General features: G+C 39.6%; 3 protein-coding genes and 1 pseudogene across 5 annotated transcripts in view; 2 read left to right on the top strand and 2 right to left on the bottom strand.

Annotated features, from left to right (window-relative positions):
- LOC146461776 (metal cation symporter ZIP14-like) overlaps positions 1 to 4,398 on the top strand; it is a 14,492-nt gene extending 10,094 nt beyond the window's left edge. For both annotated transcript variants that reach the window (XM_085086684.1, XM_085086685.1), the window contains 3 exons: positions 597 to 906; positions 1,933 to 2,120; positions 2,707 to 4,398. In XM_085086684.1, coding sequence (XP_084942810.1) covers positions 597 to 906; positions 1,933 to 2,120; positions 2,707 to 2,850 — 642 coding nt within the window. In that variant the 3' untranslated portion in view covers positions 2,851 to 4,398. The remainder of the gene's footprint in view (positions 1 to 596; positions 907 to 1,932; positions 2,121 to 2,706) is intronic.
- LOC146461775 (vacuolar-sorting protein SNF8-like) lies at positions 4,247 to 11,485 on the bottom strand. Its single transcript, XM_085086689.1, has 9 exons — positions 11,326 to 11,485; positions 11,160 to 11,210; positions 9,978 to 10,116; positions 8,843 to 8,895; positions 8,407 to 8,458; positions 7,394 to 7,463; positions 7,091 to 7,232; positions 6,098 to 6,172; positions 4,247 to 5,118 (listed from the first exon to the last, which is right to left on the bottom strand). Exons 1-9 carry the CDS (start codon positions 11,377 to 11,379, stop codon positions 5,026 to 5,028), a joined length of 729 nt encoding a protein of 242 aa, XP_084942815.1. The 5' UTR covers positions 11,380 to 11,485; the 3' UTR covers positions 4,247 to 5,025.
- On the top strand, positions 11,485 to 23,473 carry LOC146461773 (uncharacterized). Its single transcript, XM_085086688.1, has 10 exons — positions 11,485 to 11,578; positions 16,539 to 16,638; positions 16,978 to 17,144; positions 17,238 to 17,284; positions 17,765 to 17,828; positions 18,205 to 18,284; positions 19,452 to 19,515; positions 20,656 to 20,724; positions 22,126 to 22,206; positions 22,544 to 23,473. Exons 1-10 carry the CDS (start codon positions 11,537 to 11,539, stop codon positions 22,580 to 22,582), a joined length of 753 nt encoding a protein of 250 aa, XP_084942814.1. The 5' UTR covers positions 11,485 to 11,536; the 3' UTR covers positions 22,583 to 23,473.
- Positions 12,156 to 15,464, bottom strand: LOC146461774 (uncharacterized; annotated as a pseudogene). The gene is made up of 4 exons (XR_014857316.1): positions 14,895 to 15,464; positions 14,405 to 14,797; positions 14,009 to 14,141; positions 12,156 to 13,712 (listed from the first exon to the last, which is right to left on the bottom strand). The product of XR_014857316.1 is annotated as an uncharacterized LOC146461774 (transcript).

The following is a 23,473-nucleotide window of genomic DNA, read 5'->3' as shown; positions in this document are numbered from 1 at the left end:
GTATTAATTAATAAAATTTATTATAACTAACAGCCTTTTAAAAAAATGATAATCATAAGAAAAAATTATTCAACAAATGAAAGTGGAATGGCGGTTAAACACAAATACAGTCTATAGTCAACATGATTAGATAACAGTGTCAAAAACATGTTTTCAATATTCCTATAAGATTTGCATTTTATTAAGTACAGACTGAAGTACTTTTCAGTGTTAGGAAGAGTAAATTAACCCCTAATATCAAAGAACAAATTTTCCTTTGTCGTCTCCATACTTTTCTTATAAAAGTACTGGAGAGACGTTGTTAAAAAAAAAAAAAAACCTTTGGTGATCATATCCTTAATTCTGACGATCTCAGAGGTTGAACAAACAATTGATATAACAAGGAGAAATTTGATGCTGATCACTGTTAGGGCTTAAAGGGTTGAAAGTTGAATTCTTCAGCAGTGGGAGTTCCAAATGAGGAAAGCTTCTGTGGGAGGGTTATGGATAATTTCTTGAACGACACAATCTTAACTTACTAAGACCTCATTTAGCCTAAATTATCTGTAACATCAAGTGATTAATGAGTCAAATTTCTCTTATTAAATCATAAGCAGAATGCTAAAGCCCAGTTGGAAGATCATACTGAAAATGGAGTTCCACAAGGTTCAACAGCGAAACCAAAGAGAGATTTTACATCAAGCTTGCGACGACGCTCAGTATTCAGTGACGAGGAAATACGAAGAGAGACGCCCTTGAAGCGTATCTCTGCTGTGGCTTGGATGATTATTATAGGGGATACACTTCATAATATAAGCGATGGTTTAGCCATTGGTGCTGCTTTTTCAGAGGGTGGTAGCTCTGGTATTTCTGGAGGAATCAGTACCTCTATTGCCGTATTTTGTCACGAACTTCCTCATGAACTTGGTAATGATCTCTAACTGTTATCAACTTTGTTTAACTCTTTAATCCCTTATATCAACTATAAAATTCTCCTCACTGTTTCACAATCTTTTTGTTCCTATAGTAGTAGGGAGAATTTGTCAAAACGTCCAGACATATTATTATCCAACTGCACTTTGTGCTGTTCGAATAACATGCAAAATGAGCACAAATACATGTATGATGTGATATTTGCACAGCTAGTTTTTTGTCCTGTGAAAAGACTGTTTTGGTGGTTATTCATACAGTAAAAAACTGGCGTTTATCTTCAGGTTTTCCTCGTACTTTTCTTCGCTACTAATGAGACATGCTCAAGTTGGATAAAACAGTAAATCTCTTACATTGGATGTTTTGACCTATAGTATGGCAGTAAATTTTCACTCAATACGATACACCACCATTTTTTTTGTGTCTAGAACCAGTTTTTTTCCTTTGTGAATAATAATAATAAGGCTTTATTCAATCTGATCAATGTAAACAGCAATACCATGAACAGGAGATACCAGAGGTTATCCCTATCGCGGGTATCCCCTTTTAAATCAAAGCAATTCAAATCAACTCAACTTAACACAAATCAAATCAAATCAAATGTTAGTTTTTGAGGAGAGGGGAAAACCGGAGTACCCGGAGAAAAACCTCTCGGAGCGGAATAGAGAACCAACAAACTCAGCCCACTTATGACGCCGAGTCCGGGAATCGAACCCGGCCACATTGGTGGAAGGCAAGTGCTCTACCACTGCGCCGACCCTGCTCCCCCAAAAATGTTTGTGAAACAAACAATGTTCCATTATGGAGTGTTAAATACCTGTAAGTTACTTTTTATGCATCCTGCGCCCAAATATTGCTTGATTATATAATGGTGACAACATACAGTAATCCACGTATGTGATTTTTCATGGGACGGTGTGAACCCAAGTCGTCCTTTGCCTCAGACTTCCTGACAGGAATTGCCACATCCTCTCTTCATGTCAATTTTTAACATTCTCTAACAGCATTTTGTTTTGGCCACAGGGGATTTTGCTGTCCTGCTAACAGCTGGTGTGTCAGTGAAGATGGCACTGCTCGCAAACCTGCTGTCTGCCATGTCCTGTTACATTGGCTTAGCCATTGGCATTTATATTGGTCAACAAGGCGACGTACGATTCTGGATCTTTGCTATTGCTGCAGGGATGTTCCTATACGTAGCATTGGTTGACATGGTAAGAGACTTCTTTTCACTTCTGCGATCGTTTATTCAGGGGGGGTGTGGGGTAGGGGTTAATGTGATAACACCTTGGGATAAGTTGTACTATAGACTTGTACAACAGAGATTTGGGAATTTTCTGAACTTATACCACAATATTGTTGTGAATTAGGTTGCATAAAAAGGGTTCACTATCTGATTTTTTTCAGGGGACCACTGGGTGGGAAGTTTACCGTAATCTCAGGGTTTATAATTGTCTCACAGTAGGTGTTATTTCAGAGAATAAAATTATGTTTTAAGCTCTGATACAAGCTGCACCTGCAAATTTAAGCTTTAGAATGAGTAGTCTAGAGCACACTTCCATTACCTGAGAACTCAATGGAACAAAAAAATCATTCCAGAGAAATAGTGTTCTAGGATAGCCTGCCCAGCAGTAATATCCAGAGGATTTAAAGTGAGTTTTTGTTTAAGATAGGGAAGGAGTTTGATATGGTTGTTGTTGGAGATGGTGGGAGTCTGTTGTATGTTGCATTTTAAGAGTGTTGATTACTAAATTTTCTCTTTTATTTTTACTAAATTCTACTCTTCTCTAAATTCTCTAGCTTCCTGATCTGATGCACAGCGAGGCATTGCAGACAGAACCTTTTGCCACATTTTTGTTGCAAAACATTGGTCTGCTTCTGGGATTTGTCATCATGCTGATCATAGCCTTGTTTGAGGAGGACTTAATGGCTATAAATTTCTAGCGCAGTTTGAGATCTGCCCTCTTGCAAGCAGCCTGCAGAGGTATATTTACTGCCAAATTGCAGTAGCTTGTCTGAACTCTTGTTAAATAACTCTGACTTTTGTATAAATCTGATCTAAATCTCAGTAAGTAAAACAGTGGAGGTTTTATGCTTTCAACATTCCTTATGTTCTGGCCCCAGTTGTTCAAAGAGCAGATAATGCTATAGAGTCGATAAATCGCTATCCAGCGGATAAAATGTATTCTAATCAATACATTTTATCAGCTGGAGAGCAAAAATTTATCCGCTCAATAACGTATTCACTCTTTGATTAACTGGGGCAGGATGATGATATTTTGTGTTATTCTTTCAACACCAGGCAGCCTGTCGATCGTAAGTGATGCTGAAAGAGCACCAGTGTACCCTCTAGAAATCGAGATGTTTGCTTAAAACCTCCACTCCAATTATAGATATGAATTGCTTTATGTAACTGACCTCTGGACATGCAGTGCAACATGATGGACAATTCTTTCAGTACACCTCCTGAAATTGTTCTGTGTTGTTTCAACAATGTAATGAACAAGAAATGAAGGTGGACAGACATGTTGTGCACTGTGTTCAACCCTTAAACATTACCTCTTGAGTAACAGTTTTGTATTTCTGCTAACAATCCAAGTTGTTAAGATTCAGATATACTGAAAAAGTTTTCCTACAAACTTTTTTGGGGGACTTAAAAGGGTGTAATCCATTGCAAATCAATATTTATCGTAACTAAGGCATTTTTCTTGAACGGAAGATATATGTATGACCTGCAACATAAGGGATAATAGTATTTTACTTGGAAGTCATTGGAAAATAGTAGGGCTTATAAGTTTTTTAATTGTATTAATTTTGGTGTGTTGAAAATCAGAGGCTGTGGTTGTTGACCCTTAACTTGTGAGAAAATTTCAGAAATTTAAAATTTGGTTTGAGCAGCCAGGAATATCCTAGGCTGGTAAAGATACCACATTCCCTGATTAAATGCCCTGAATGTGAGTCGGAGTAAAGTAATTGGCATTTAACAATCAATGTACATGGCAAAATGACCAGCTGTAAATCCATTGTGCACGTTTTGCAGATACAGTCTGGGTATGAATGATTATCTTTAGTTTTTAAAGTGTGCTGAATATAAGTACAGTCGTACTGTTCATCTTCTGCAAGTCAAAATAGTTAGCAAGTTTTTGAAAGTAATTGTTGTTTGAATAACTTAAGTAATTAAAGTAACATTTGCAGTTGTTAGATTGTGTTACTTAGAAATCCATCTGTTCACCAAACATGTTAAAGTAAACTGTTATGACAACTGCAAACTATTGCAGACCATTCAGATAAAGAAGTTACATTGGTTTTATTTTTACAATATTTATCACAAAATCAACTGTTATTTTTGCACGTTCATTTTTACTAGTATGAAATATTTAATTACAATAAACATAATTATTATGTTGACATTTTGAACTAAGTATAATCTGCGTTGGGTTTGACATGCTGAGATATTTTGCAAAAGAAAATAAAGCAATTCTTTAAAACAAAGTTTCATGTTCTGTAATTAAGAACCATCGGTTTTCCTTAACGACGGTGCCTACTATTGTTACTGTACAAACGTTCTGCGCATTGCGAGATACTGGAGTTTCCTACGGATGGTGCCTACTAATGCAGGAATATTTTTGCGAAGTTAAAAACTATACGGAGAAAGCAGAACTTACTAAATGCTTTTGGTATCACAAAAGAAAATGGGGGGTAACCATGCATTAAGCTTCAATTTATGAAGAAATCCCATACATTGCTTTATATTTTGGCATTTTTTAGAGATATCACTGCTTAATTATCTCTGAAAAACGTGTCGTTACCCCCAATTTTCTTTTTGGATTCCAATAGCCCTTGCTAAGATCTGTCTTTCCTGCATCGTCATAAACCGCTCAAAGATATTTCGGTATTAGTAGGCACCATCCTTAAACAGAACTTGTAGAGATTCGCTTGTTCCAGAAATGTATTTAAACAAATACACCTCGTTGTGAAAATTTCCCTAAACAAAGGGCATGTACTTCTCTCTGTGTCCGTTGTGCTCATGTTTAAGGTGGAGTGGGGTGGGGTAGGGAGTATCCCCCTGGAGTCCCTGGTTGAGTTTTTATTTCTTTTCTTGTCCCAAGACCCCTCAATTCAGGTTTCTGGAAAGAGGCTGGGGAACCAGTATAATCTTTCACTTGGTGCTTGGTCATCTACCCAGGCCATCTTTTCATGAACCATGTGATCCTGTAACAAACAAAGTACAATGATCAGAATAGTAAATTCTCATAACCAGTAAGCATGCCTTTCCTTGGAAATTGAACCTTTTTAGTTAGACACTTCTCAAATTTACTTGAAGGGGTGTGTGGAATAAAGCCCTAGGTGATTCATGATCGCATGTTAAATTCTCCTTTGTTCATATAAAGTAGAACAAGGGAATTTAGTAGGAGAATCTAGCAGTCTATCAGGTGTCACTTAGGGCTTTTTTCCATGCACCCATTCATTTAATGATTCATAAAGGGAAACCAAAGCAATCACTACTGCAAAAGAGGTTTAAAAATGCGGTCCTAATTACCAGAAAAATTGGTGAAAATTTGCTTTTAATTTCTTCAAGAATATTGCGCATTGTTTGAGAAGCAACATCAATCACTCAAGATTGTTTCATCAGGTACAGTTAAGTATGCTCACACCCCAAACCCGTAACACAAAACCACAAAATTGTCTTGCTTTATCAACCCACTTCTCCATTAATAACCACTCCCCTTAAAATATTCCATCACATTTACAGTCGACTCCCGATAACTCGAACCTTCAAGGGAAACTGAAAAAGGTTTGAGCTATCGAGGGTAAAATTATATAGAAAATTACCTGAAAGGAAAGGAAAATTGATCTGAGTTAGCGAAGGGTTCCGAGTTATCGGGAGTCAACTGTATTTCATTGAGCATATGCCACACATTGACATCCTAGCAGTATGCAGGATGTTTGTCCCATAAACCTAGTTTAAAGGCCTTAGCTCCCACAAGTCTCCTGTAGCTCAGTGGTAGAGCATCTGAACTACATGTAGTAATTGGAAGGTCTTAGGTTCGACTCCTGATAGGAGCACTCGGATTTCCTTTATCCAAGTACGCCTATGTCACTCACTGAATAATACATCATTCCCACTTCTCCATGTTTTGATATCTGATGACCACTCTTGCTCATGTTTCGTATATTACTTGATACTTACCAAAGTTCGAATAGCGCGATCCCTCTCCCAGCCTAAATCCTTTGTCATGGCTGTAACTGATGTAAAACCACTCCCCTGAAGGAACAAGAAAACACTGTCAAACCTGAATGATCAGGTCTCATTTCATCAGGAATATTAATGAGTTGAAGGTAACTGTTAGCAGATAGAGTGTGAGTAATTCTTTCAAATAGGCTCTTTGCTATTTTATCAGTGTTGATTGATTGAAAAATAAGACAACCAGAAAGTCACACACAAGGATGCTTCATTCATGGTCAGTGATGAGGCAAAGTGACGCAGCTGTTAAAGCATACTGCGCTTTCGATCAAAGTTCTGGTTACAATACTGGTGGGTTGGTAGTTCAATGTGTTCACGTGATTGCTGTTATTTACTTATGCAGATTTAAGCCACAAAGCATTGCTAGCCAGAGCACGGTGGCCATCTTGTGAAGGACATTATTTTGTGTATTGATATTAGAGTGTGCTGAGTTTGAGTACATATCCCGCGTGTTAGTTTGCCATCCGACCTCAAATAGTACACAATGCTGGCGCTGTATTGTATTGTGTTGTTTCCTTAGGCCAAGAAATCTTTCTTCACAATGTCTATCCAATTGTATAAATGTATACCAGTAACAAAATGCTGGTGGGCGGGAGATGTAGCAATACCCCTAGTTGCTTCACATTACATCCTACAGAAGCCAGGATAAGCCCAGTCACATTGGCTACATCAGCCCAAAGTTCATTTTCCCCTCCCCCCTCCCCCACACTCCTTATCCTCGAATCCAACACTTAAATTTATTTGGCAATACCAACCATACTCAGAGACCCAGCGGCAGTCAGTCAGTGAGCAGAGGAAATGGTACGTCAAAAGTTTCCAAGAACGGGCGAAGAAAACTTTGGTTGTGTCATTTCCCCTGCCCCGTGACTGACCGTCGCAGTGTCTCCGAGGATGAATAACAAATTGAATAAGAAAATAACAAGTAAACACAGCAATAACCTGTGCCAACTGCAATGCGGCTGCATGATCCATACTCAGTTCTCCAGGTACTGACTGGACAAGCCGCTTGTTACCAACTGGTAGGATCTGGAAACCGCTGCCCATGATGTGAAGCTTTTTAATGGCCCTTGCCAAGTCATCCCTGGATTAAAGAAGATTCAACCTGTTATTTTGATGTGATTAATGCAGCCGAAATTTAATATTCTACAATTTATTATTGTATTAATTTTCAGTTTGTAAACTGTGTAAAGCATCAGTGCTGACCAAATCTTGATCAACACTACCAAGTGGTGTAATACTCACTCGCTGACATCTTGTCTTGACTTGCTAGTCTTCAGTATTTTCTTATGCAAGTCATCCAGAGCCATCAAACCTGTGTCCAGAGAAAAAGCAAACCAAGGAAGTTTTAGCCCTGCACCTCAACCTCCATCTGGAGACCAGGGGCTGTTCTATCCAAAGGCAAGATTTACAAAGCCCTCCTTAGTGAAGATGTATCCTGAGTATCGTTTCCAAACAATAGTCTGTTGTTATTCCAACAAATAAAATATAATAAATAAAAATTAATAAATAAATGGGAATTTCAGTGGCACATCCACCGAGTGGCTATTCGTCCACTGTTTCCAGGTCGAATTGGAATTTGGAAATATTGGTTTTTGTGGAGGGAGGAAAACCGGAGTACCCGGAGAAAAACCTTTGGAGCGGGGACAAGAACCAGCAACAAACTCAACCCAGATATGACATCAAATCCGGGAATCAAACCCAGGCCACACTGATGGGAGGCGAGTGCTCTCACCACTGTGCCATCACTGCTCCCCAAGGGAGGCTTTTGTTAAGAGACAGTGCTTAGGATACATCCTAACTTAGGCACTTTGTGAATCTGGTCCCCGGGCTTCCCCCCTCTCTTGACCATTAACCATTTTAGTCCTAGTATCAACACGCATATTCTCTTCACCAATCTTTCTTTATTTTTTATCATACTAGTTGAGAGAATTTGCTTAAAAATCAAGCTTGTCATATTTGCTGATCATTTCTGTTATTCTCCTGACCTGTATGTTTGATCAAGTAGGGACATTATGAGGAGAAATTAGCTGCTGATCTACACTGAAGCTTGAAGGGTGAGGGTTCAACCTATCAGGGAGCAAAGGTTAGCCTCTGACAAATCTTTTAAAGGTTCAGATCCAGAGCATAGTGATGCATGCTAATTGACATGCCCAAGGGTGACTGATGCACACTGGACTTTGAGAACAAGGAACAAAAGCACAGAGAGCAGCTTGCTGTAATTTGTTACTGACTAAGGATGTCATGAATGCACAAACCTCCATTCCTTGGCCTCATTGCCATACAGATTTCAATGATCTGGACACCTAGCTGTTGATGAAAAAACGTTCAAAAATTATTATCCTGGCTTATTATTGAGGATACAGTGTAGCCTAGTGGCTAAGAAACTGAATGTGATGGTGTTATTTGACCACAATTAGCAGAATTCATTATGTTTTTCTTTTCTTATTTAAACTTTTTAGTTCCAAGGAGGTTTAAATAACAATTTGCACAAGGAAACAAAATGCTGAATGAGTAAAAATAATGCCATCATGAAAATGGCCTGTCCAGGGCTCCTGCTTTCAACCTCTGTTCTCTAACCATGTGTTAGTGTTTGTTTTTCTCATAATGTTAATGGATACAAGGTTCAAAGTTAATCACTGTATTTTTCACTCTAAATAAACTAATCATAGTTAACAAGCCTCAATTACAAACCTCGTAGTAAAAATCTCCCACACCAAGTAGCTCTGCCCAGAAACCTTTGCTTGCTGAATATGAATGGAGTTTGCATCAGAACATTAACAGTGTTGCATTCTTTACTTTTGCCACCTAACCCTTTCAGCCCCAATATATCAAAATGCAGATTCTTGTCATTGTTCTCTATGTATCTCTTAAGGCTCTAGTTGGAAGAATTTGTTTGGAAATCAAGCCATTTACCATTGGTGATCATACATTTCATCATAATTATTTTGGATGATAACAGCCATGCCTCTTACTACTTGTGCAACAGCTACATTTTTATTCCCTCTTAATGTACATACACTATACATAAACCTATTTTAAATTTATTTGATTAGTGATGTATCAGTCTCTTTGTGGTTTTTTTTAAGCTGTAAATATGAAGGGGAATAACCTCAGCTATTCAAATTTTTACAATCTCATATCTTATCTTTCTTATTATACATTCTAGTATACCCAATAAGTACTGCTTCAGTGCTAGAATTTGCACTTGTACATGACACTAAAATAAAGGTTCATGAATTCATTCTACATGTTTGAGGAAGTTGTGATATTGTCAGGAGAAAAAGAAAGGAGAAGGAGAGCAGAGATTGCGCATCGGTGAGAGCACTAGCCTCCCACCAGTGAGGCCTGGGTTCAATTGCTGGACTTGGTGCCATCTCTGGGTTGAGTTTGTACACGTAGTTGGTTCTTGTCCTTGCTTCGAGAGGTTACCCAGAGAAAAACTTCTTGGATTAAGGACAAGAACCAACAACAAACTCAACCTAGATGTAACGTTGAGTCTGGGAATCGAACCCAAGCCACATTGGTGGGAGGCGAGTGCTCTTACCACTGCAACATCCCTTCTCCTCTCCTCAAAAACCAACATTTCCAAATTCCAATTTGATCTGGAGAGTGTCCCCAATAAGTGTTCTGTGCTAAATGCAGTGACAAATAAAGTGATTTGTATTTTTTGTTTATTTATTTTAATTAGATGGTGGTCCAATGGTCACCAATATAATACCTTGATCAAACATGTTGATCGCGAGAACAAAGGAAACTAGTAACATAAGAAATGTTTTCATCATTTCAGTCATTTCAAAAGCCAGTATTAAACTGCGATGTGACATACATGCCAAAGGGTCGACACCGATGCGTGCACACATCTGCTGAAAGTGACCTCTAAACTCTTGATTTTTCCTGATTTCCTGTTTGTACCTCCCAGCAAAGTCTTCAAGAGATGTCTTGAAGGATTCTAGCTGTTTACCCATCTGGTAAAATAAAGTTCATTTCAGTCATTTAAAGTTGCTGGTCAAGGTTATGCAGCAGGACATTCCAAACATTTTGGCAGCTGTTGGAATATTACTTCAAAGAAGCCAACAAAATTTTGGCCCCCTCGGCCATTCCATGGGAAATAAATAAATAAAAATAGGCTTGACTGTAGATAATGAGCCATCCCATTTAATATCTGGTAGCCCCCTATCGAGGGACTGTGAAATCTGAGGGGGAGGGAGGGGGCCCGGGGGGTTCTTCCCTTACATGGGCTATACGGGGACGTGCCGCTGGATAGGGTATGGTTTTTGGCCTCTCTGCCCTGAACACTATATAATTTCAAGCGAGTCTGTCCTGGACCCGTCCTAGATAGGGTATGGTTGCAAGACTGTCGTTGAGTATTTGGCAATCCGAAATCAGACATGTTAGTCTGTATTTATCTTAGTGAACAATGCTTCACGTCAATTGAGTTTCCACTTAAGGTTCACCGCTGTTAATGCGAAATTTTGGGATTTTTCGCAATCACTTCTAGGAAGTGTATTATTTTATCTGTTGTGATTGGTATTCGCGTTGCAATGCGTAAACATCACGTCTGGTAAGTGACAGTGTGTAACACAAGAGCTAGATGTTGTCCTTTGTCCTAAATAGGATCTTAAAATAGAGGACATTGTCCTACACGGGGTAGGTATTTAAGGTTATTTCCGTCCTAAACAGGGTCAGGGTTTCAAACCCCCAGCGGCACCCCTATACCCAAACATAGGTCAAGTGCCCCCCCCTCCCCCCCGGGGGAGGGGGTCTTTAAGAGTTATTTCTGAGGGGACATTTACGTTGGTATCTTTTAACTTTTTCTCTTTTCCTAAGGGGGAGCGTGTTGGCACGTTGATCTTAATTTCTGAAGGGATACCCAAAAGTTATTTCTGATAGGGGTAGATACAAAAGCCTTCAATAGGGGGGGAGGGGGGGACCCAATGGTACAATCTAACGCCATTTTGGACTTAATTGAAGGGAAAAATGACATAAATTTAATTAGCTTTTTAATCACCTGAGAAAGCTGAATGTCTGCTATTTCCGTTCCCTTTGTAGCGTACTTTTCCTGCCGAAAAAGTCCCAAAGTGACAGAGTCAGTTGTCGGGGAGCTGGTAAGAGCTTATATTTCTATCATAAAGATACTGTGCCTGTGATGTTGTTCTATAAAATAAAAAGCCTACTTTTGCAAGACGCTGCCTGTTGATCGCACCAACTCCTCCAGGTCCTCTCCGCATCTTGAAAATGAAATTTCCTCCCAAAGCAAACGTGTGTTTTTAGTTGTGTCTTTACCTTCTTCTCTCCGCCATTTTCAGCGGTAATCCTGCGAAGAGTAATTACCCAGAATACACGAGGGGCGCACGACACGTGCGCAGTGAAGCTCAGCAAGACAAGATGGCGGACGCCGAAGCAGTGATAAACATCAAGAAACTAAAGGTATTGTGATGTCTTTAGGGCGTAAACCACTGATTTTGTCTAGAAACAGATGCAATAACTGTTATGGGCAAAAGTTATACTGATAAATAGCAAATCAGATTATTTGTTAGACGATGATATGTGATCAAAGCTTCAGCTTCGATCAAAAGCGTCAGTTTGCTTTTACAAAGCGATGTTTGCTATTCAAACTCAGACAAACTCTCATGTAAACCACCAGCAGATGTAATAGCTATTATACAGTGATACTGGACTGATAATCAGACAGTGAAGTTGCAAATAATTTGGATATTATAAATCTGTTATGCAGTTGAAAATCCTTTTACAAGCTCATTTCTTTCCGAGAGCTTCAAACTCACAGGGCAGCCCAAGCACAACCCATTTGATTAGTGGTGTTGATTAGTGATGTATATGTCTCTTTATTTTAATTTCAAGCAGTAAATATGAATAGGAATAACCACAGTTATTTGAAGTTTTACAATCTTCAATCCTAGCTTTCTTATATAATACATGTACTAGTGTCCCCAATTACAGTAGTGCTGCTCCAGCGCTAGTCTGCAGAGTATGGCAAAACTTGACCATGTGTGCAGAGGGAGTCCGGTCGTTTCGCTACAAAGTCGTTTCGCTACAAGTCGTTTCGCTGCAAATAGAAGTCGATTCGCTGCACATGTAAAGTCGTTTCGCTTCAGTGAAGTTGTTTCACTACAAAGTCGTTTCGCTACAGAATTAAACTCGAGTTTTCCCAAAGTTCTCGATCGATGGAATCATTTGTATTACCCAGTTTTCCCAAAGGTCAATAATGTTAGCTTTCGTATGTAACATGTAATATCTTTGGTGTAAATTTGGAGTATTCTATTAAACAAATTATCCCAAGCGGACTCGATCGATGGAATTGTATTACCCAGTTTTCCCAAAGGTCAATAATGTTAGCTTTCGTATGTAACATGTAATATCTTCGGTTTAAATTTGAAGTATTCTATTGAACAAATTATCTCAAGCGGACTCGATCGATGGAATTGTGTTACCCAGTTTTCTCGCGGCCAAATAAGAACAAAGTTAGTCTTCGTATGTAATATGTTCGGTGAAAATTTGAAGACCTTTTGAACTGGTTTTCTGCACAAGCGGGCTCGATCGATGAAATTGTATTACCCAGCTTTCCCAAAGGTCAAATAAGAATAAAGTTAGTTTTCGTATGTAATTAATATGTTTGGTGAAAATTTGAAGTATTCTATTGAACAATGGAAAGTATCACAAGCGGACTCGTTCGATGGAATTGTGTTACCCAGTTTTCTCGCAGCCAAATAAGAACAAAGTTAGTTTTCGTTTGTAATTTCTTCGGTGAAAATTTGAACTGGTTTTCTGCACAAGCGGGCTCGATCGATGGAATTGTATTACCCAGTTTTCCCAAAGGTCAAATAAGAATAAACTTTATTGAATATTAAATAATTAAATGATAAAGTACTTATAAGTTGGTCATGACTTTCACAGATGTGGTGGCTCCTAAAAGAGCCGTTTTTGGTCTGCAGGAAATCGACTAAGTGCAATGTCGATTTGGCTCCTAGAAGAGCCGTTTTAGGAAGCTGTTGGGTTGGCTCCTAGAAGAGCCGTTTTATGAAGCTGCGGGGCCGTTGAGGTAGGAGCAGGCTTTCAATAACTTTCTTGCACTGCGGGCACCAGAGTTGAACTCGTCCCAGAGGTTGAAGATCTTGGTCTGGAGGTCTCGGAACTTTTTCTTCTGGATGCGCCTTAACTTTTTCTCGGAAACAAGCCTGATTTGAAGGGATGTCCGACGGGCCTCACGGTAAAGGAGACTGATGAGCAGGTACAAAGGAAGCTGGGATTTTCCAGACGCGCGGCGATTCAGCCCAAGATGCCAGCCCTCGATGTCGTTGTTCGTGCGGATGGATTTCATGAAGATACTCCACGATGAAGGCGGCCACGTGTTGCCTGTGATCCAGGTGCTGCCGACGTACTGGATAAACTGCTGGAGTTTCGGAGTTGACGCCATTGTTTGAAGCCGTTCATGCATATCAGGAATCTCGTTTGCTGGAAGGAACGGCAGGGCCATGGTCTTTCTGATGTACGCGTACGTTCCCCGGTCGTTTGTATAGTCCGCCTGAAGTCCCAACTCTTGGACCTGAAAAAAGAATAGAACACACGTTAATTAATTAAATAAGCTACATTGTATCGATCTAAATCGCACATTTTTTTCAGGAAACACGAATGTAATTTTTTTCGTTGCCGTCCTCGTCTCTACTTAAGGTCCCTATTACCTCAGATTTGACTGACTTATATTCCTTAAAAAGCTATGATGAAGTTACATAAGGCTATTTTGATCTGTTTGTTTTTGTTTTTTTTGTTTTGTTTTCTGTTTTTTTTTTCAAGCTAAATTGAGCTATATGTTTACTAATCAGTTCCCGTTTCCTTACTAACCTTTCTCCACAGAGCCTGCGTCCAGTGAAACACGCAGCTCTCTGATAACACTCCACACAGCCTTCTCAAAGTCGATGGTCACTCGTTTTAGGGCAGGATTCGGGGACAGCAGCTCAAGCACACTTTTCAGTACCTACGATAGAAAAAAGAAGTCAATACCAGATCATCGCAGTTATTCATGCGTGCATATATAAATGCGGTGATGTTTACATAATACAGCTGTTCGACAAAGATTGTCCAAGACAAGCGTACGCGATTATGCAGAAAGGTACGGTCTGGGAAATACCCAATAAATTTCAATAAAAGCCCAGAATCGATAATGCCTCAACCTTTTGGCTTATACGCTTCTTTGAACAACCTTTGTCGAAACAGCTGTATATATCACAGAATACTTACCGCACGGTAGTCCTTCTTCTTTTTGCCTGACATGAGAACAAACACCAGGGGCACCTGCTTCGCATGGTCATCTTTTCTAACGAACGCGTTGATGGTCAGCAGCTGCATGAAAGGGTGACGAACCAGCTTAAACGTACCATCGATGTACCAGGTTTTGGCTCTACTTAGGTGAACCAGCTGTTCGGATGTGGCAAACACCAGGTGTCGGCGACCACGGACGCTCAAATCTTTTTGCAGGAAGGCGTCTGGTAAATGCTGTTCCTCAAGGCTGAAGTCTAGGTCTGTTGGTTCTTGGGGCCTTAGACGCTGGCGAAGTCTGTTCGCTTGTCGGGCTATCAGTTCTGGTTTCGGTACGGCAGGACACGGCGCATTTGTCAGTTCTGCAAGAAGGACCTATAAGAGAAAAAAAATATTGATTAATAAATAGTCTTTCCTATTTTTCATAAACTGAACTTTAGGCCCAAATTTGTCTTAGAATTTGTTACATTACCTTGTCAACAATAGCCGGCGCTGGTTTAAAGATGTCCTCTACTGCCTTGGCTTTTACTTGCACGGTGATTTTAGCCGCCGTCAGTGCCCCCACTTGAGCAGGGTGATTGTGAACATGGCTGCCGCACTGGAACTGGTTGCCTCGCTGTTTCACTGTGGCTCTACAGGGGTTTACTTTGGGTCGGATTGAACATTGCCAGTCGGTGACTAGCCCTCGCCGCCTCTGCAGGTTGTAGGTGTATCCTTGGCTGTCTATCAGTTTTGGTCGACCTCTTTTTGAACAGTTTTCCACGATTTCGTACGTTGCGGCGAAACTAGAGGACTGCTCTGCTGGGGTAGGGTCATGAAGGGAGGATTCTTCAGGATCGACGCTGTACTCAATTCGGGTGCTCTCCGCATCAGGATCAGCGAAGGTAAGGTCTGGTTCCGATTCTAAGTAGCTGGGAGGATCGACGTAGGACTCAGGACTCGGACGCGCACATACACCACACTGCCAGTCAATGTCTTTGCCATCTCTAACAGCTGCCCGGTAAACGTCTTGCGATATACCTAGAAAGAAAAAAAATCTGAGTTAGGATAAAGTTAAGCTCGGAAGGTGTCGAAGTGGAGAACCGTCGAAGTCTCAGGGTATACTGAAAACTTACCGGTGTTGCAGATTCGATGATTCCAGCGAAAACAGCCATCGCACTGAATGCCTTGCTGTCGGGGCTTAACAGGTTCATTGCAGACAATACAGTTAAAAATCTGCGCAGACGCCATCGTTAGAACTCGTGATTACTCGTGATTACTCGTGATAACTCGTAAGATCGAATGATCAATCTTCAGATTCTCGTGTGTTTTATACAATCAGGAGGATCGAAATATCATGTCTGTTAGTTTAAAGTAATAGGATTGGTTTATAGGCTATCACTTGAACAATAGAGTAAATTAAGCAAGTTTTTAAAAACAATTTGTTTACGCGTCTATTGATATGATAATTTACATGCGCCAGAAGAACTGTTGTTTCCTTTTAGGTCCGTTACATCGAGTTACACGACATTATTGATCGTATTTGTATTTCTTGATCGAAGGGATAATATGCGCTTTAGTTGTAGTTGAAGTCCCACATGTATTTATAGTCTCTTTAGTCTTGATAAATAAACTAAACCAACATGAAATCGCCTTGTTCTACTACCAAACTGGAAACGAGAAGCGAACGACTTTTAGAAAGTCTGGAGGTTTGGGTACGTACGTTTCATTCTCACGGAGGTCTGGGTACGTACGTTTCAATTACAATTACAACGGGGGTTTGTGTTCGGTCAAGCCGTGTTATGATGAAAGGTTTGTTAAGCTAATATATACGTTATAGTATTTTGTAACGAAACGACCTCGAGTATCATGAGGTTGTAACGAATCGACTTAACATGTGCAGCGAATCGACTTATATTTGCAGCGAATCGACTTGAAGCGAAACGACTTTGTAGCGAAACGACCGTAAACCGTGCAGAGCCTTTTTCTTAAACTTGTTTGTGCGCCTGCCGTGCTCTTCAGACTTGGTGCTAGAATTTCCAGTTGTTTAATTTGACACTTAAATATAAAGGTTCATACATTCAAATACATTAAACCCAGTTGTACATACCGGTAAGCTTTTTTTGTAATATCAAAGGTAGCTGAGTTAAAGAAGGAACTTGCAGACCGTGGTCTTCCAATCAAGGGCACCAAGGCTGTGTTACAAGCAAGATTGGAGCAATGTCTTTCAGATCAAGGTGAGCTGAGTACAGTGCATTTTCTCACAGTCATACCTCCCAGTTGTCATGTAAGCTTGTGGGAATGAAACATTAATTGACCTCTGTATACAGACCCATTTTTCAGGCCCGACAAATCTGGTCCATATGTGCTATGTGTCATCCAGTCTAAGGACAAGAATTCCATGCTGATCATTCCAGCTCTCCTAATGGGCTCTCCAAAATAAATTATGCATAAATCATCATAAAACTGGGCTTCAGAACATTAGTTATTCAAGAATCACGTTTTGAAACCTTTGGAGATCCTTGCTTGTTATGCATTTGTTTTCTAGTTAAATAACAGTCAATCGTTTTTGTCAGGAGTGGTTCTTAATCAAGATGAAAGTGAAGAGGTTATTGACGAGCATGATGTTGAAGATGACTTGGACAATGATGCTGATGACTTGGATGACGTTGATGATGGTGAAGATGAACATCTGGACACGGAAGACTTGGAAGAACATGAAACAGACAAAGCAAATAGCAAAGTGAGTTTTACTTTTACAAGACCTTTTTGTGGCTCAGGGTTTTTAATTCCAAGTTTCATTTGCTTGATTGTATAGTTTTTTTTTTTTCGTCAGGAGACTCTAGCGGCAGAGAAACAGAAAGAACCAGCTACTAGCCCTGTGTATGTAGATATTAAATAATGTCATTTACATGTACTGTCTTGTCATTTAGAACAAACTACAGTTGAATCTCTCTGCAATAGCATGGTGAGGTGATGGTTGTAGACATCATCTGAGTGATTGAATGGCTGTTTGGTACAGGAAAACAAGGTTGTTTTATACATTTAGAGCTGGCCATTAGCAAGTAGTTTTACTGTATCTATTAAACTCTTAAGGATGGTGCCCTCTTTTGTTACTGTGCAATGTGCTTACATTCTGCATGTCTTAAGATGGTCTGAGCGACTCAGGTTTCTTAAGGACATTGCCTACTAGTGAAAAGGTATTTTTGCATGGTAGTCAGTGCTTCAATATGGACAGAAAATGCCATAAATGGCTCTATATTTTAAAACGTTTAGAATTGTTGCTTGATTATCTCAGAAAAATATGTGCTTTCCCCAATTTTCTTTATCACATTTCCTTTCATTACTTTTCTTTTTTCCCAGGAAAAAGGTGCTCATCACACCCCCAGGAAAAAAGCCCAGTCAAGTGACGCTCACTGATGAAGAGGTAATTGCTGAAGAAATGGTTGGAATTCATGTCAGCTGGTATACAAAAAGTGAAAGATGCACAAAACTCCACAGAAATGCTTGCTTTGCAGACTAGCTGTTATGTTACAGAGCCAGTCAAGACATACAATGTATACTACATGCACATACATGTAGCAAAGAGCAAACGTGTTTGCAATCTTATGCACTAACTTCAATTCAGACATCTAAGAGGTGTGGAGCATTCGTCAAAACAAATTGCAAAAACATGTTGACTTGGACTGTTTATTTCTGAGTAGGGAAAGAATTATCAAATACAGTGCTAGGTTTATAATAATAATTATAACTAAGTGGCTTTACTGCTTGAAAATAGAATTTGTTTTCATTGTTGTTGACAGAAAAAATCCCAAAGACTGGCAAGATTTGGCCAGTCCCCACCAGTCACAGAAGTTGACAAGAAGCAAGCTAGAGCCCAGAGGTGAGTCAAGCTCCCACAGAAATTTTTTTGCCAAGGTCACTAGGCTGTTGGGAGTGTTGATTTAACAAGTTTTTAAGTTTTGAGTTCAGCATAACATTGCTTGCCAGCATAACATTTTGTCATGAATTATTAAAGGCCCACATTCACCCAAGATGTATTGCGCGCCGAGGAACAGTTTTCATATATGAAAACCCTCCCATTTTATTTGAGCGCGAGTCGAGTGAGAAAGCAATAAGCGATCACGAATATTCTTTCCCTCCAGCACGAGTCGCATAGGAAACCCGCATGAACCGCTTGAGTTCGGACAGCCAATAAGATCACGCGTTTGGGCAATACAGCATTTCAAAACAAAAACAATCGACCGCAATGACTCTTGGGTGAAGGTGGGCCTTTAAAGGTCCTGTTACACTTGGCAATTTTTCTTGCTGCAACTTGTGTTGCAATTGCAGGGCTCTGGCCACAACCAACCTTTGGTGCATTTTTTGTTGTTTAAGCTCAGATTCACCAGAGTTTTTGCATATGGCCTTGAATTCCTTCAGGAAAGTGGGGCAAAACAGTGCTCCAATGTTTCATCCACTGCTTTTCTCTTCGTTTTGTGATAAAAATGAAACTCTTGCCGAGCTTGGGTGGTAATGGTGCAACAAAGTTTTGACACGTCACAAGTTCAATGTAAGAAAAGAATAGCCTCGTGTGGCTAGCTTCAAAAAATCGATAACTTAAAGGGGCAGTATCACGCTATTTTTAGTAACACATTGAAAATCGGAAAGACGCTATTTGGTTGATGACAGCCAAGATATAATGACAAAATTCCATTAAAAGACTATCAGAATGCAAAGAAACTATCCACGGATATTTTCGCCGGCAGATGACCAAGATAGAGAGGGGTTCAAATTTGGAAACGTCTGCCGGACGTTTTCAAATTTCGCTGTTGTAACGCACTAAAAATCGCCGGTTGTATTATATTTTGGTTCAACCTTTCGTCTTAGAATCGCTATTAATATTTCTTTGAATTAACGATTGAGAAATTAATAAACACGGTGTTCAAAATTTAAATTTAGTGAATTTTGGCCAAAAATCATGATATCTCCCATGATACTGCCCCTTTAAAGATAGGTTAATTTATGTTCTTAAAATTAACTGCAGTGTATTTAAAATTATTTTTTTCAGATTTGGTTTAACTAGTCCTACCAGCAATGGTTCTATAAAGAATTCTCCTATTGTTGCCGAAAAAGTAAGTAATCCAGTCATCCTATATGCCTCACCCCAACACACAAGCTGAAATGAATATCTTAAGCCAGCGACACACCTGGTGGTTTTTTATGCCAATCGCAGCGAAAATTGCAAGCGATTTTCTCCAACGATTGATGTGGACACACCTGGCGTTTTTTTTTTTTTGCGCTGATTGCGTCGATGTGACACTTCAACCTTGTTCCTAGGCTCCATCGAGGGGCGTTTTGAAAAGTCATGTGACAAAATCGCCCAACCTGATTGTATATTTATTTATTTATATACATTATTTAAACAGAAATTCCAGTTCAGCGTAGCTGGTTTAAATGGAGATCTGTATAAAACAATAAGAATAAATAATCAAATATAGAAATGAAAGCAAAAAATCATTCAAACAGTTCATGAAGGTGAGAAATTAACTAAGGTGGTTCACTTTACTGGGGATTCGCAGCGAGGAGCGTAGAAAAACACGAAAACGGGCACACTTTTTTGCGCTGATTGCGGCGATGTGACACTTCAACCTTGTTCCTAGGCTCCATCGAGGGGCGTTTTGAAAAGTCATGTGACAAAATCGCCCAACCTGATTGTATATTTATTTATTTATATACATTATTTAAACAGAAATTCCAGTTCAGCGTAGCTGGTTTAAATGGAGATCTGTATAAAACAATAAGAATAAATAATCAAATATAGTAATGAAAGCAAAAAAATCATTCAAAGAGTTCATGAAGGTGAGAAATTAACTAACTAAAGGTGGTTCACTTTACTGGGGATTCGCAGCGAGGAGCGTAGAAAAACACGGAAACGGGCACACTTTGTGAATGCCGGCAAATTCAATTGCCGATATCTGACATTTTGTACGCTGATTGCAGGGATCGGCGTATAAAATTGCCAAATGTGTCGCTGGCTTTATGTAAATTAACAGTAAAAGCAAGGTGGGATTGGGGAGAAATGAAAATTTCTTCCCCCCCCTCCCCTCATTCGTATTCCTGTTGAAAAAAAAAATAAAAATGAGAGAAGAAAGATGCTGCTTGCAGTCTAAATTATCTTGGTCATGTATTAGTAATTTGCTCTTCTCTTCTTTACAACACAGTATTCACTTAAATATTTAAAACATTCACTGGTGGTATGTTTCTAAACACAGGGTGTGGATGTTGACAAGCTAAAGAAAAGAGCTGAAAGATTTGGTGCAGTTTCTCCTGTCATGACCAAGGTACAACTGACGCAGAATTATTCTGAAGTAAAAATGGGATCAAACAGGAATGTGAAGATTTGATGGGAGTTCGATCTCTTGCTCCTTTTGCTCTGGGGTTCACATGTGCTCTTCCTTACACTCATGCACAAAAAGATAGCACAGTTTTTTCCCAATTCGGACCTCCTGGCCGTTGAATAATATATATACATTTACTGACAAGTGAAATTCACTTGACCAATTAAGCAGACTCTTGAGTTCAAATACTGGTACATGTAGCTACAGAAGCTGATACCATTAAAGGGGAAGTATCATGGAGTTTTATATGTTTTGTTAAAAATGATGAAATAAGACCTTCAATCAGCTGCGAAATAGTTCTAGAATGAGGAGAGGAAAGAAATCAACTCAATTCTTGGAACTCGTGATCTGTTCTAGCACATTTTGGAAACAAAAATGCGAGAACTTGAAAAACATTAGCCTAACATTTTTCAAGTTTCAATCCACACTGGCCTACTCTGTCTCTGGCCAGAGGCACTAATCGACAATTTTATTGCACTGGGGTGATAAGTTTTAACAAATTTGGCAATTATTTCTTTGTTTCTGCTGAAAGACAAACATTTTTGGCTTTTGAAATGACAGCAAATTTGCGTGATACTTCCCCTCAAAAGCTTGGCAGAGGTGGTGGTAGGGTGGAGAGGTGCAGATATTATTGACAATTAGCATAATGATTCAATTTATCAGTAAACTATAAGTAGCCCCTTACCTTTCTTAGTGATATTAACTCTGGTGAAACGCGTGAGTGCGAAGACATGCTGTATCCCCTTGGGTGGCGTCTCCTTACTTGGAAAAACAAGGGACTCCAAGCCCCCTTTCTGAGAACTGCCCCTATAATATAGTGACATTGAAACTATGGAAGAAAATGACCACTCTGCAATTGTATTCTTACTATTATTGGTTTCGTTTCTGTTATTGTTCATAAGCAGTTTTTGCATCCAAATGTTTATGTCGAAAACGGCGACGGCGACGGCAACAGCAACGAGAACGTCAAAAAAGCAATAGGCTCAACTACCAAACAACAACTCTGCACTTGCATTACACTTTTTGGTACACTGCTTTGCCGTCACTTCGCGACTAGGATGTGAAATTTCCTAATGGGACGTTTTATGGAGGACATAAATGCATGACAGAGAACTTTTCATTCGCTTTCTAAACTTGAGTGCGGTCTCCAAGAATTCAACTCCAGGAAATTGTACATAAAGCGAGTTGGAATAATCGCGACGACTTTTGACAAAACACAAATTCATTTTAATAGTGACGTTTTCGCTGCCGTTGCCGACATCATTGCTAAAGTTCCCTAACATATTCCCTTGAGCTTAAAAAAGGCCAGGCAAAGTTGATGACAACAGTTTTTTTTGTTCACAGCTTGAAGAAAGTGATAAATTATTTAAGAGGAAACAGCGGTTTGGTGTTGCTGTTTCTTCATCTCCTGGAGATAGCACTGATGTAAGTTTTGTAACCCTGCAAGTATGTTTAAAGAAATTAGTTTTAATCCAATGTGTTTTGTAGTGGAGCTGTGATACGCCTGCGGAGCACGCGCATATGCAGCACCACAGGACAACCAATGTGAGTGACACACTCAAGTATGTGGAGCCCGTGCTGCCGCCCGCGTTTGTTTGGCGGGAAGGTGCATGCCCAACTGCGTTTTAGACAAAAAAAAAGGAATTGGGGAGCTCCGCTTTTAGGCTCAGTGGCTAAATATATATATTACCAGTAATTTTGAAATGAAAGGACCAGATTTACTTAAGTTGTTTAATTATTATCTGATTTTTATTCTTGGTAGGCGAAAAAGAAAAAGAGAGCAGAGAGGTTTGGGCTTTGAGGCAATTGTCCAATGATTTCACAGGAACAGAACTAGTCTTATAACTCAAGGAAGACATTGTTTTAAATGTTTCCGTGGAATTAGTTCTCCAGTGGAATTGATTACAGTTCTTGTATATTGCAAACAAGTCTGGTGGATTTTGTAAAACAAACAGATCAGTGTATATGATTCTGTATGATAAAATGGGGCTCAGAGTTTTACCTTAACGATGTAAATTGACAATTGCCTGATAATGAACATGTCATACTGGGTGCTAGAAGAGTCAGTAATTTAAGCTCCAATCATCAAGTAACTCGTCTTTGGCCAGCATGAATGGTCCATGAAGTGGCGATGTGTTTTCCGTGATGTTTCGTCGACTGTTGTGACCACACAGAGGTGAAAGGTGTGCCCGTGCACGGGTGATGGCTGTTCAGTTTTTAAAGTTTACTACAGTTTAAGGTAATAATCATACTAGTCAAGTTTTAAGTTGTTTTTTTTTTCTAACGCATTAATCTAGTTAGCAGATAGTTAGTAGACCCTTATTCCAAGAAAATATACATCTTTTTTAAACTTGGGTTTGAATTACAACCTTCCCATCAAGACAGTTAATGGGCCTTTTGCACTAACTGGTAACATGGTAAAAATCCGCCATGGTGGATGGCAAAAAAGCGTGGCATCCTCCACTGGGACACCGGGAACAAAGGAAAGTCAAGCTTGACAGGTTGGAATTCCTTTGTATTCGAATCTACTTTGCCATCCAGTATAGTGGATTTTGTACCATGTGACCAGTTAGTGCAAAAGGCCCATTGCTCATCAAAAGGATCTGAGAAATTAGTGTACAGTGTCCATGGTCTCCTTGCTCATGCGCCCACAGGACGGGGGGCTAGTGCCCCTAACTTGAGGAAATAATAA

The sequence above is a fragment of the Pavona decussata genome, unplaced genomic scaffold (genome assembly GCF_977016875.1).
Source record: "Pavona decussata unplaced genomic scaffold, jaPavDecu1.1 SCAFFOLD_195, whole genome shotgun sequence".
NCBI classification, from domain to species: Eukaryota; Metazoa; Cnidaria; class Anthozoa; order Scleractinia; family Agariciidae; genus Pavona; species Pavona decussata.
This window is presented reverse-complemented; position numbering and strand designations above follow the sequence as displayed.